Here is a 14,418-nt window from a genome sequence, read left to right on the forward strand (position 1 = left end):
ACTAAGATGATAGTTCTGGTACGTCAACTTATATTTGAGACTTTTGCTTAAATATCAGGTGCTGAGACATAGCCACATCTTTAAAAAAAATGAAAATTCTTATTTTTTTGTGGGGGTTTTAAATGAAAATTCTAACCACGTTTAATCATTGAGGTTGCAGTTTGAACCATCATATTCAGTCTACATCCTGACAGATTGGTCATATAGGGAGTACTTCTCAAACTGATGTGGGACTGAGCTGGCGTGTGTTTCATGACCAATGCAGTAGAGTAGGAGTAGGAGGCAGCCTTAGACAAGGCATGTCACTTGTGGATGTTCTACTTTAACCGTTGGCAATCTGAACTTTAGTGTTGGTTCAAACTAGAATTTTAGCGTTTCAATTTAGCTTTGTTGATTCTATCGTCAAGATATTAAAATGTGTCAATCAGTACTATACTGGAGTATAATCTAACTGAGTTTCACGGAACACCTAGAAAGCACCGAGCTGATATAGTAGAATGTTGTATATTCTCTCTCGGCCTCTCTCCTGCGCCGCACGTACTCCTTCCTGCACGGGTTTCTCCTTTCCTAGACGAGCTAGCAAACAACACAGGAGGAATAGGCCATTTGAGTTTGACCCACCCACCCCTTTTCCCAAAGACGTTTCTCTTCTCAATTCTCATTCACCTCCTCCTCCTCCCTCATCACCAGCTAGCCAAGCCAAGCCAGCAGAGTCCAGAGGGAAAAAAAGATTTAGGAATGGACGACGCCTACGGCTTGGCCGGCCGGTCGATAGATTCCCACCACTCGGGGCCGCCATCGGATCGGACCGCTCAGGACAGCCTGACGTACATACTACAGCTCGCCAGGCAGAGCCAGGTGCTCGTGATCCAGCAGCTGGCTGGCCATAGAGCTAGAGCCGTCAAGCTCTCTCCTCCTCCCCCCTCTTCTTCTTCTTCTATAAGTACGTCAGCTCCTCGTGGTGCAACAACGACGACGACGACGACGCGCTATCGAGACCGGCCACAACACAGACCGGAGCAGAGCCTTTGCATATAGATCGATCACCACTCGATCTCTACTTGAGCCGGCGGCGGCGGCGGAGCTTAATTAGGATTCGATGGTTGGAGGAGGGATGCCGCGGGGGGATCCGCTGGTGGTGGGGCGGGTGATAGGCGACGTGGTGGACCCGTTCGTGCGGCGCGTGTCGCTGCGGGTCGGGTACGCGTCCAGGGACGTGGCCAACGGCTGCGAGCTCCGCCCCTCCGCCATCGCCGACCCGCCCCGCGTCGAGGTCGGCGGCCCCGACATGCGCACCTTCTACACGCTGGTGAGTCACTCCTACTACTACTAGTACGATATTACCCACGCCGGCTAGCTGCCGCGTCGACGCTCTCTCCCGTTGCTGGTCTGGCCGATCACTATAGATTTTTGCTTTTTGCTGCGCGCAGGTGATGGTGGATCCGGACGCGCCCAGCCCCAGCGATCCCAGCCTTAGGGAGTACTTGCACTGGTGAGAGAGCTCGGCTCAGCTCAGCTTGCGCTGCTAGCAGAGCACAAATAAAGATCTCCTCTCCTGGCTAGTAGTCATAGGGCTCTGCCTAGCAGCTGGCTGGCTGGCTAGCTTGCAAATATCCCCATGCCCAACCCTCTATCCAATCAAAAACAACTTCTTTTTTATTATATATTTGCCGCAGATATTTGTACATACAGTGTTAAAGGGCCAAATAGTATCTTTCCGCACAATCAAAAGAAAAAGGAACAGCAGCAACAACACGGGCGTTGAATGCTACTGCTAACATCGAACTTCAAGGGGTTGAGACTTGAGAGGATGCTACTAGGCACTAGCTCATCAATATCTCTCACGTGGTGGAGGCATGGGTGTGTGTGGCCCAGAAATCTGGGTTCGAATCCTATAATTTCTTGGCTCCATCTTCTTTCTTTCTTTATAATAAAACAAAATGTGTGGAGGGGCTTGAGTTTCTCCTCTCCTGGTCTCTCCATTCTAGTTTTTTCCGAAAATAACCTTCCAAAATGCCTAGAGCCACAGAGTACACAAGTTAAATGACTAGTAGTAAATCAAAACAACATCATATTCTTATTTATTCTATGCATAGAATGTGGGAGCGAAAACAATTTCCATACTTTTCAAAATGATCTCACTACATAGCATCCAAATTAACCTATCTATTCTTATATGTAAAAAACGAATCATATTATCTACACCCATGCTTTTGGGTGGGGTGCCTACTTATAGCAGCTGGGAACTATAGCATCTCCTACATCCATTAAAAAAATGGGACATGTTTCTTTGCTTGAAACATGTGTGCATTTTATTTTTGGGAGAAATTTTGTGTAAAATGCAAGGAGAGCCAAATAAACACCAAAAATTAAGAAAACAGTTATGGTACCGCATAAATGATTAAATACAGCCAAGATCAATATACATATACCATAACTAAGCAATAAGGAAGTTGGTTGCTATGCGCAGCTAGAATAAAAGAATAGCGAGAGGACAAACACATTTTTGCTAACATTGTCACATTATGGGTTTTAATTTGTTTACATGCCAAATCAAACTAAGATTGAAATGCAACAATTAAAATAAAACATATGTTCTGATGTAAAAAATGAGAGTAGAAATTCCTTGCTAAGTTCAGTCAACCCATGAAAGTGATAATAAGGAAAAAATTAAGCTAAGGAATTATTAGAGATATAAAAATTTCATTTGCTATATAGAAAGATCATGTGCATCCTCACTAATAAAACAAGATGTCATCATTTTGCTACATGCTAGTATTCAGTCATAGGCTCTAAGATCATGTTATAGAATCTCCATTCCCTATAATAATACACGTGGTACTTTGTATTATCTGCTTTAATATATATAATTAGATATATCTAGGGAAAAATTCTCTATTGTCATTTTCAGTTTGAAATACAAGAAATGTCTGCACAAGGCTACTAGTAATTCTCACTATTTACAAGTTTCAAATAATATCCGCACGAGGCTGCAAGTAATTTCCTAACATGTGCACAATGCCACATAGTCTTCAGTTACAATGCAAGAAAAAAAATCCTTGAGAAACCATGAAGTAACCTCGTCTGACATCGGTTATTTAAATACTTGTGTTTTTCCATAAACATGCTCAAAGTTTTCTCTAAATAGAACACACTTGAGGTTGCAAGGGCGAGGAAAGTGGGTGATCAAACAACTAAATATAAGTGATTCGGGGGTTATATTGGCTAGCGATGGTGGTCTAGCCAGCTTGGGTTTTGATCCTCACCAACGTCTTAATTAAATTGATGTCTAGTTTTTCCCAGACAACCACTTTCTAACTAAATGTAGTCCAACATGCAATGCATATTAGTAAAATATTTTATGTTTTTTTTTGCTAAACTATCAATCAAATTATAGGCCAATGGGGGTGGGAGTTGATTCTTGCTTCAAATAACCGATACAACATTGGATAGAAATACCGTAAAATAAGTTATAGCACTTTTTCTCAAAATCAGAAGTTTTAACTTGATTCGAATTCGAAGCTTGCATGCTTTATTCAGCTTTCATTTTTCAAAATGCTAAATGTAAAGAAAAAAGGTTGAGGGAAAAACAATTTTGTTTTGAAAAACACTATCACTTTAGTCATTCACCTAAGTTGCAATCACGTCGTAGGAAAACCTGAACATGGTTCAGCTAGGTGCAATCTTTTTCTCCGCAAAATGTGATGCTTAATTACTTAGTGTTAATACAAATTAATCATCAAATTTGCATCTCTTGTTACACATTTTTGGGCTACCTGACAGCCGTTGTGTAAATTACCATAACAACTGACCTCCTGTGTTTGTCCCTGTTATATCAATTTGTGTGTTACTCTTAATTAATGCAATGTCATAAAAGTTAAATAAAAAAATATACATACCCAAAAATCAATTATAAGCCAACAATAGCTTAGAGGCAAGTCATATCACCCCCCCCCCCCTCCCCACAAACGCAGCAGCCATTTCTTGACCGTTTTCTTGTCATATACTAGTTAATTTTGTCTCTTCCCTGACCTCTAACCATTTTATCATATGCATCACAGAAAAAAAATTGCCAGTATTGAATTGCCTAGTAGTTTAGACGGGCACCACTGCTATAACATAGCCTTGATTTGCTCTGACAATCCTCTACACGTTTATTTTCTTTATATCAACCGGACATGCATCATATATACCAAGACCAGACAGTCCTCTACAAACTTAACAAACTTGACTTAGATTTTTCATCTGCTTTCTTTCTAATTAAGCAAATGCAAATCTCCAATGTACTGACTCTAATTAATGTGATCCACTAATGTAGGCTGGTCACCGACATCCCGGCTACGACAGGAGTATCTTTTGGTACAGAAAAAGAGAAATTACACTTATGTTTCATCAGCATACGGAATCAGATATCATTTCTGGTTGTAATCCAATCAATTTTATTTCTCAAAAAGAAAAATCTAATAAATTTTTGTATGGACGCACAGGGACTGAGGTGGTGTGCTACGAGAGCCCGCGGCCGGTGCTCGGAATTCACCGGCTGGTGTTCCTTCTATTCCAGCAGCTCGGCCGGCAGACGGTGTACGCTCCGGGTTGGCGGCAGAACTTCAGCACCCGCGACTTCGCCGAGCTGTACAACCTCGGCTTGCCGGTCGCCGCTGTTTACTTCAACTGCCAAAGGGAGTCTGGAACTGGAGGGAGAAGAATGTGAATTTTCTCTCCTCTCTATATATGATGATGACATATAGGTCGATGCATGAGAGTCGGTGGATGATTGTATGGGTAGTTTATACACGGCGAAAATGAGAAAGCATTGTAATATATGTGAACTGTCTTTATAGTTTTTATATATAGTATAAATATATATTTTATTGGCCGGGGTTGGTTGTGATGGTCCGTTTGCCGTACCACCTGCCCCTCCGCCCAAAGTAATTTCTAGCAAGTCGGTTCTGTCTTGGTCGTCCATGTTTTGGATTCTCACAAAGTATAATATGGTCATTTTTAAAATTTTGCTGTTTAGCATATAACTGAGTCTTATGTAACCGATGATTCGAAAGGGTATTGATGCAGCATTCAGGTGATGCATTGTTCTAATAATACGAGTTGTTTTTTGGACATGTTCTTATTTATCATGGACATTAGATGGGGCGAAAGGGCATGATGTTAAGATTCAAGAAGATATAAGTGTGCTTTAGATTTATTTTTTCTTATCTCACTGTTTTTCTTACAGAATTTCTTGTGTTGATGTTTCTTCTTGTAGGTCAGAACTTGATGTACTTCAATTTTTAATTATGACGTACTTCAATATGAAGTAGCTCTACAACTTGCTTGGTCTCACATTTTCCTTTGATAAGGAAGGAAATCCAAATATATCTTATTACATGTCTCAAGTAGTTACCTACTTACATTTGTGTTGTTGAAAGGAGAGAGCAGAGGTTGGCAAATATATGCCACTGTTCACGAGGCATATGACTACTGGAGTGACCGAGTGAGACTATCCTCACATTCAGGCATAAGAAGGAAGCCACTCTCATTTTCTACCAAATACTGCTTTGCTTTATTTTCTTCTTGCAACTTTAAGGCCTCCCTTCCAACAAAACAAAAACTCTAAGGCCCTATTTAGAATGGGCCAGTTTCAGGAATTCATACACCTATTGTTCACATATAGTGCATCTTCTCTATGCATTTTCAGGAATTCTCAAACAGACACAGAAATGTTCAGCAGTGCACTTGCAAAACAAACTGCAAACAATGTTGTGAACAAATTAGAAAGGGACAAGTCTGCACACACCTTTTTTTTTTGCAATGTTTAAAGTGTTCACTTTTTTGTGCACAGTAGGCATGTAATTACCGTTTTGAATTAAATTTTGTATGCACAGGTATTATATAACATGTTCTGCGTCTGCAATCTTTTTGAGAATTTACTGAAATGCAAAGGTAAACACTTCTTTTTTGCGTGACTTTAAGATAGATATGAAAACTCTATAATCTCACGATATGACGACAATGGTACACATGAAAGCCATCTTCAAATAGCAGAAGTTGGCCTGCAGATTGTTGAACATGGTAGCTTTTGTTTCAAGATAAAGTTTGAACCCAATGAGCCCATAGTGGTAACAGAAACGAAGATTTGCAACCCAACCTGTGCTAGTAAAGGGCCGCATTGGGCTCCTCGCTCGCACTAGGGGATAAACCGATAAACCTTTGCATCAGACCAGCAGCTACAGTCCCCGAAAAAACAATAGCTACTGACTACTACAGGTGAACTTTTCCCAGACTTCAAACACGGAAGGATCTTCATTCTTCAGAAGATCTTAACAGGTAACAGTTGCAGAAAATCTATATTCAGCACTGATCTGCATCAGTGTGCGGAGCTGAATTTCCAACAGTTGCTAGTAAATAGATGACAGAAGAGCAAAGGAAAGGAAAAATCGAATCTGGATAGGGATTCAATTGTCAGGTGTGAAATAAACCAACGACAGAAAATTCTGACAGTAATAAAAATTAAGTTGGTAACGCCACAAGCATTGTCAATCGTCCTATATATATACATCTGCTATAGTTCACTCTAAACTATGAAGTATAAACATACACAAAAATGAGCTATGTTAGGTTGGTTAGTAGCACTGTCGCAATTTTCTCGATCCAGCTGACAGACAGGAAGATCCCCTCCAGCGACCGTTTTGTAACAATGAACTCGTGCACATGAGATCCTTGGTATGGCATCAGTACTTACCATAAGGGTTAGATTTGGGATTAAGAATTGAGAAATGGGGCAAAAGTGATTCACAATATGGAGTTTGTTATGAAGCAAATGGTGATGATTCTTCAATTGATTTCTGGTCGGTCGGCTTTAACTCCCAGTTACGAAGGCTACTAGTTGTTGAATCGGACTTTGAAATGTACAAGACCTTGTTGTGGAACCTGTGAAGTGTTTTACGGTGACCGACGCTTATGTATGTAATCCCTGCAGCTTCAATCTGACTGTATAGATGAACCTGTGCCAGACGTGAAATCGTCAAAAGTGGTATTAAGGTAAAACTATCAGTGCAGCTAAGTAACTCCAAACTTTGCATTTTTCATCAATTCATGGTAGAAAGGAGCCCACAAGAGTAAAGACAAGTACAACAGCAGTATATTGACAATTACCTCATTTGTATCATCTAGTGCACTTGTGGACTCATCCAGTAGGACCAAAGTAGGCTTTGCTAATAACAACCGAGCAAATGCAAGACGCTGCTGCTCCCCCAGCGAAAGTACACTGGCCCAATCATGCATAGAATCCAAGCCATTGAAACGAGGCAATATATAGCCCAGCCTAACAGCCTCAAGTACTCTGATCAATTCCTCAGTTGAGGGCATCTCAGACTCGGCACCAACTCCATCTGATGTGTTGACTTCAGATAGAAAGGGAAGATCTGGTATTCAGAAAAAAAAAAGCCCAACATAAGGATGGTTGCACATGCATATTTTGGAACCTGGTCTCCGCAGACAACCCATAGGTTAGTTCCGCACCAAACAACAAAATTCAAACAACTGCAGCACTCCTGCATCGCTATTAGGAACAGAATGATGGAATTACAAGGATCAAAAGAAAAAAGATAGAACTAACCACTACAACTTTTAGATTTTACTTCTGTTAGATGGCGTTATTCTGCATTTTCTTACACTGCCATGCAGGCATGTACTATCTAAATTTCAGAACTATCCCACAGAACCAGTCCTTGAAAAATGCATAGATATTTTGTAAGATCATGCTAGTTTAAGCACAATAATACTCCTTTTTACCTCATTAAGACAAACTGTAACGCCATAGGGTCCAAAACTTTCTAAAGCCTACACCACCATGTAACGGACAACAAATGTGTACTCGCATGGACTTTCATCCAGAGTTTGCTCAAATAGAGTTAACCTGGAGGTATAAGCTTAGTTCCCTTTGGTTTCTGTGCTGTCTAGAAACTTCAAAATCATCTAAACTCTCTGTATGGGATTAATAGAACTGGTACAACACACATGAGCTAAACTGGACCTGGGTGTTACTCCCTCCAATCCATAAAAAATGTCGCTCATTTTGTACTAAGTTAGTAGAAATTTTGTACTAAGTGGGCGACACTTTTTATGGATCGGAGGGAGTACATAAACTGAAAATGCTCATACAACTACCAAGTCAAAAATAATTTCATATTTATATATGGATATATTATGAGTACCAAAGAACAAATGAATCAGTAAATGCACAGAAGTCACACGTCTGTCTAAAAAATATGGCCGGAAATAGCCCAATCTTGCAAAACAGATGGCCATTCAACTAAGATAGAATTTTATATTTACAACGCTGTATATTAGATATCTACCTGATTCTTAATCAGAAATAAGTTTCTGTTGGCAGAAACAAAACAAAGATTGAGATACAAATTGTACTGTGTTTACATTTCATTCTTGTATATATGAGCAAATTTCTCTATTTCCCCTAACAAACTAAATTCAAACTTGATTTCTTACGTGGTGCTTACTTTTAGGACTGTCACTACACAGTTCGGACAAACTTTTCATGTTAACTTAACATCCAAACTGACGTAGTTTGCACCAGGAGGGTACTTTGCGCTCAATAACTCCCTACGAAACAAATTACCTGTCTTCTGAGCATCATTAATTGGTGACTGGTGAATTTTTTCAGTCCATGTAGGATAGAGCAACTGCTGACGAAGCGTACCCAAGACCATATACGGTCTTTGTGGCACAAAGAATATGCCATTATCTCTTCTCTGCTTGGAACTTTGAAGTAGTTCTTCACCTTCAGGCTTTATGTTGGATGGCTTATCTGAGCCTAAATTTGATGTTTGAAGTTCCGCAGAATCTCTCGCATGGTATACAATATTCCCAGTACCACTAGTCCAAAGGCCAGCCAAGGCACGCAGCAACGAAGTCTTCCCACTGCCACTGGGTCCCATCACCTAAAAGTGAAAATGAGATCCTCATATCAGCCAGATGTCTCTGGTACTATATATGCTGCTGATGGTATAAGTAGTTAAAGAAATAAATTACCAGCAGGTGGTCCTTGTCTTTTAATTCCATACTGAAGTCAGTAAGCAGAACATTTTCGCTCCTGGGTGTTAACAATGTCAAATTACAGATCTCTAGAACTATGCCTGGATCAGATTGCATTACTGATCCATTGGAACTAAGAACAGAAGGACTGCCGCTCTTGAAAAAAATGTTGATCCCATCAATGCTATCACGTCGGGATGATAGCGAAGGCTCATTTGCATCCAGTAGATCATCAAATTCACCTGAAGTTCACAGTTTGATTAGGTTAATCTAGTTACGTTAGCAAGTAACACTGAGAGAGAGAGAGAGGGAGGGAGAGGGAGAGGTAACCTAAACGATCAATAACTGCTGAGAATGCACTAATTGACTGAAACTGGAAAACGATGAGAGAAAAATCACTGAGGATGTGATTGAAAGCAGATACTGATTGGTTTATTACTCCAAACTCGATTTTTCCTGAGAAGAACATTGGGGCAACAACTGCAGCTGGAAGGATCTGAATTAAATATCGGTAACCATTGGTGAAGAACTCCAGATTCCGAGATGCTACCAGCAATTCCTACAACCATAGCATAAAAGATCAAACACTGGCCCATTTGCAAATCTTAATTGCACCATAAGTTTCTGGCTGAACAAAAATATAAATATAGAGCTGCCGCAGGGTGACTGTTTTGTTTTCAAGAATGGTATTACAAGCCAAGCCAATTACCCTTACTCCCGCAAAAAAAAAATTACCCTTACGAGTAATTACAAAAACAAAAATATAGCCATGATTTGATTTGGGATCCAAAAAATGTCTTACTTTCAGGCACTGATTACTAGGTGTAGAGTATTTTAGTAGTGGTGCTAGAATACTATGACAGCACATGTAATACCAAAATGTTATTACAGCATGATAAAAAAATATGGTATTGATAAACATATAAAGCAGTATCAATGTTGAAATGTGACCTAAGTAATATCACGAGATAAACGTATTTTTTTGGCATGCATTTGGAGCAATTATGACATTTTATTTTAGTTGCTGATCTTGCTGACTCTGGAGATTGTGGCGACACCTCAACTCATGCGTCTTTGAGAATGCACAGCCGAACCATAATGTGTTGGTGGATCAGATCTTGGACAAGGCAAAGCTCTGGAAGTTAGTTGGCTCTAAGGAGCTTCACAGCCGCAGGGGCGGAGGCAGGAAAAAAATATAGGGAGGGCCATAATAAAAGGATGATTTATCAGGGAGGGCCAAAGCATAAGAAATGAAGCTCATATGATGAAATTGTAAAGATTATACAGAGACTGAAGTAGAAATACGAAACCATAGGGGGGGGGGGGGGGGGCGCAGGGCTGGCCTGGTCCCTGCCTCCGCCACTGCACAGACGTACCATACTTGGCCACTAGATGGATTCCTTCGCACAATTTCGGTTAGGCTCTTTCATATACCTCTGGGGCAGCTTCAGGCTCCAGTTTCAAGATGGTTGCTAGGTTTTTAGTCATGTTTTGGGTTGTAATCACCTTGTTGTGTTATCTTTTGTGCCTTCTTGGTGTTTTCTTCTAATGCAAAAAGATGCTCTCTTTCAGGCATGTCCTAGAAAAATAACATTTCATTTAGCCTACCATAGTATCATCACAGTTAACTATCTTTTGGAACATCATAGCATTAGAATCTCTGATATCTGAGCATTAGAAAACAAAATTCAGCATGATACACCAATATGAGATTATGAGTAGCAATTAACAGATTATCAGTTTATCATAGATGAGCAACAGCATGATTTTGGAAACCGTTGGTATTCTGCTTTCTGGAGAAGTGCTGCACAAGAAAAGGTTTCACGAATTTTTTGAAACACATCCAAATTATCAAATTATTCTTTTGTAAAAAGAGAAAAGGGGGTTTCTGGTTTATTTACAAGCTTGCCTCTGTTCCATCTACTGCTAGGCAAGCTGCTATCACCTAGTGATAAATGGTCCAACCGTGGTTTTCATAATGTTCGAACAAATAAGCAAAGTGGAGAAAAAATGAATAGAAACATAAGGTGAAAGACAGGTTATACAAGCAATGCTTAGTTTCTTACAGTTAGGTTTTGGTAAGCCCTCCTGAACCTAGCCAACAGAAGTTGCAATTCATTTTCCTCACCACCATAAAAAGCAATTGATTCAGCATTTTCTCTAACACGAACAAGCCCATAACGAAAATCAGCTTCTTTCTTTTCTTGCATGAAGTTCAAGTTGACCAAATTCTGTCACCACAAGCATGACCAACTATTAGTTATTTGAACAATGAAAGAGTGAACAATTATATCTACTTCGATGCAAGCTGTAGATAAACAACGCTGATAAGAGACTTACCTTACCAAGGAAGACACTAATAGCGGTCCCTCCAAGAGAATAGACAACAAGAACAATGAATAATGGTGGATAGATTCCATAAAGGATGTTGCTGAATGATACCAAATCCACAACAGCATTGAGAAGTGTCAGAGCAAACGCAAGCGCTGTTCCAGTGAATGAACTGAGATCATCATTGATCCGTTGATCTGGATTGTCTATTAGCGATTGAGACTGAATCTTATAGAATGTTCTGTTTTTGAAGTAGCGCTTCATGTAATAACTTGTCATCCAAGATCTCCATCTTAAAGAAAGGGTTTCTCTTGCATAGTCCCTCAAGACAAAGAACTGCAGAGTGGTTAAGCAGGAAGTTGAAAATCAGAACACTAGTCTTTTAAGAGGAACATGACAAACAAAGCACATGAGTACATTTCCCGTAATGATGAAAGGCAATAGAAGGTATAGCAATCCCAGACACTGCTGTGAAGTGTGAACCAGGAACAAGAGTACGATCCTGGAATTTTAGACATCTAATGCAAAAAATCATCATGTGGTCAATCGTGTACTGATTTTACTAGGACATTTTTGTCAAATGGAAGAGACAACCATGTGAATTTTAGGTAGAACATCAACAATAAATTTTGCGGCAGCTTCTGGCAGCTGGAAACTTTCAAAATAATGGATCTAAACAGCCTTGGAAAGGATGCCTACCATAATAAAAAACAGAACCCACAACTTTCTTTTGTAACACGAAGCACAGGAAACAACGACTAGAATATTAAACAGGATAATGCAGTGGTGGAAAAATGATTACTCATATGCTAACATCATCTGATATTTTCACTATTCATGCCTAGGTGCTACAAATAGTCATAACAGCCTAACAGGCTAACAGCTTGAAGAGCAATACCTACAAAAGAGCAGCAATATGCTCACCGGAATTCCTACAGCAAAACCTCCCAGGTAGTACAGCAGTTGCTTGGTAAATTGTTCCTGATCCTTGTCTTGCAAGAGAAAGCACTAAATATGCATTAGCGAAATAAAAAGATAAGATAATGTACAACCACTTTTGAGTGATACATATGAAATGCCATCTCCAGTTACACCCATACCAATAGAAGGTCAACATGTTATTCTCTTGTCTACTTTGGATAATGCAGAGAGAATTCAAAGTTTCAACTGAGGTATGTTCTTTTTTAGTACTGCATTAGTACTCTAAGAATTTTTATGTTATATGCCTACTTTAATTCAGAACGTCAACATTCAGTATGAGATCAAACAATTTTAACAGAACACAAAACATACCGGCAAGGGCATTGTAGAAGTCACGCCCCAGAAAGTTGAATCCAACACTAATCCCTGTGGTTGCCAGTGTGAGAGTAAATACAGCAGCAAGCCGCAGCCTTGCTTGGACTTTATCCTCTGACCACCAGTAAGGGGCAGCAACTTTCCAAAATCTTCTAGCTAGTGTTTTGAGGTCTGTACCATCTCTCTGTCAGCATGAGATAAAGAAATGTGCATTCATTAGCGACACAATCAAGGTCCGGTCAAAGCAGATCTAGGGCCAGTAGCCGCAAAATAACATTTAGCAGCACAAGAGGAACCCGCATATACAAAGTAACATGCACAACCCCTAAAATGTTACTCGCTGCAAGCCTGCAATTGGAGTTGGAGGCCAGGCCAATCCAGGGCCAATAACCAACATAATATCAACTGAAACAAAATTATAAACAAAATGTAAGTTTGAACTCCTTCTCTGAAAGGAACTGCAGCTAATTGCGTAGTCGCTTTTGCATTTTGGAATCTTATACTGTTTTACCACAAAAAATCAACCAGATTGAAGCACATTAACAAGAATCACAACAACAAAACAGCAAACTGGCACTTTGCACACGTGACAAACCATCTAAATTGCGATCCTGAGGTCAGTTTGTGAGTATATAGTCTCATCGCTCTGGAACCATCTGCTGAACTGCAAAACCCACAGTTGCATATCGTACGTACCACAGTCTATATGTCCGTTGCGATATCTAATAAATCTAATAATGCAGCAGGAAGCTAAAGCTATTATTATTAAGCTGCAAGCCGGTTGCAACACAGACCTAAACCACAGGAGTCAGACCGCAAAATTTAAAACTCTAGTAGGACACGTAAAACCATACTGAGTACTCCCTGCGTTCCTGAAATTAGGGCGTATATTGTTTTCTTTGACCGAGACTTTGATCGAGCCTCAAATTAGTTTGAACGGAGGGAGTAGTTAATAAGCTACGCAGTAGTAGTAAGCCGGAAGCAAAGCACCAAGCAGATCCCACTCAAAATGCCACGGCGAGGGCCTCATCGGAGCAGAGAACCACGCGCCAAACCGTAATCACCTTCTCCTCGCCACCGGGACCAGAGGAGTCGGTGGAGGCATCTCCCGCGGCGGCGGTCGGAGGCGGCGGCGCGGCCCTCCGTCGCCCGCGGCGGCGCATGGAGGACGCCGCCACAGCCTGCAGAGGGAGGGGCAGGCCGACGCGCGGCGAAGCGGAGCGAGACGGCGGCCGCAGCGGCTGTGGACGCGGAAGCGGTGGTAGTTGCTGAGAAGACGAAGTGCAGGGGAAGCAGCAGCACATGGGCAGGAGCAAGTGCATCTTCCTCCCCTTTTTGAACGCCCCTTTCTCCCCCCGGATTTTGGCTGCCTCCTGCTCCTGAGACACCTGAGGACTAGACGAGGGTGGAGAAGCCCGCGCTCGTCGTGGCAAGTAATGGCGAGCCGCCGGCGTGGTGGATGGACATGGAGGCGGGAGGCGTACTGTCCAAGCACAGCAGTAGTCAGTAGAGTACAGCAGTCAGCAGTGTACCAGACATTACTGCTGCTTGGATAGACTCACTGACATGCTGGTCCCAGATGGACAGGGGCCCCGCGTCAGTGACCTGAATGTGGTGTTGCGGGGTACAGCCAGGAGGTAGCATCAGGCCATCAGCACCACACGTAACCTATCTGAAACTGAAAACTAAAAACAGTACAAGACGGAACAGAATAGAGCTCTTCTGAGCACATGTCACAGGAAA

General features: G+C 41.2%; 2 protein-coding genes across 3 annotated transcripts; one reads left to right on the forward strand and one right to left on the reverse strand.

The window, feature by feature from the left end:
* Window positions 1-583: 583 nt before the first annotated feature.
* LOC100838275 (protein HEADING DATE 3A) lies at window positions 584-5,099 on the forward strand. The gene is made up of 4 exons (XM_003565554.4): window positions 584-1,309; window positions 1,431-1,492; window positions 4,319-4,359; window positions 4,488-5,099. Exons 1-4 carry the CDS (start codon window positions 1,100-1,102, stop codon window positions 4,709-4,711), a joined length of 537 nt encoding a protein of 178 aa, XP_003565602.1. The 5' UTR covers window positions 584-1,099; the 3' UTR covers window positions 4,712-5,099.
* A 1,321-nt stretch (window positions 5,100-6,420) lies between these two features.
* On the reverse strand, window positions 6,421-14,334 carry LOC100839801 (ABC transporter D family member 2, chloroplastic). Of its 2 annotated transcripts, XM_003565557.4 has the most exons (11): window positions 14,238-14,334; window positions 13,740-14,158; window positions 12,673-12,859; window positions 12,304-12,371; window positions 11,389-11,715; window positions 11,115-11,279; window positions 9,379-9,607; window positions 9,046-9,290; window positions 8,633-8,954; window positions 7,150-7,418; window positions 6,421-6,998 (listed from the first exon to the last, which is right to left on the reverse strand). In XM_003565557.4, the coding sequence occupies exons 1-11, from the start codon at window positions 14,317-14,319 to the stop codon at window positions 6,804-6,806; spliced, it is 2,508 nt and encodes an 835-aa protein (XP_003565605.2). In that variant the 5' UTR covers window positions 14,320-14,334; the 3' UTR covers window positions 6,421-6,803. The 2 variants fall into 2 exon arrangements, with proteins under 2 accessions (XP_003565605.2, XP_010230620.1); XM_010232318.3 differs by lacking the exons at window positions 13,740-14,158; window positions 14,238-14,334 and having other exon boundaries at window positions 6,432-6,998; window positions 12,304-12,387; window positions 12,673-13,704.
* Window positions 14,335-14,418: the final 84 nt, after the last annotated feature.

This window comes from Brachypodium distachyon, chromosome 2 (genome assembly GCF_000005505.3).
Source record: "Brachypodium distachyon strain Bd21 chromosome 2, Brachypodium_distachyon_v3.0, whole genome shotgun sequence".
Taxonomy (NCBI): domain Eukaryota; kingdom Viridiplantae; phylum Streptophyta; class Magnoliopsida; order Poales; family Poaceae; genus Brachypodium; species Brachypodium distachyon.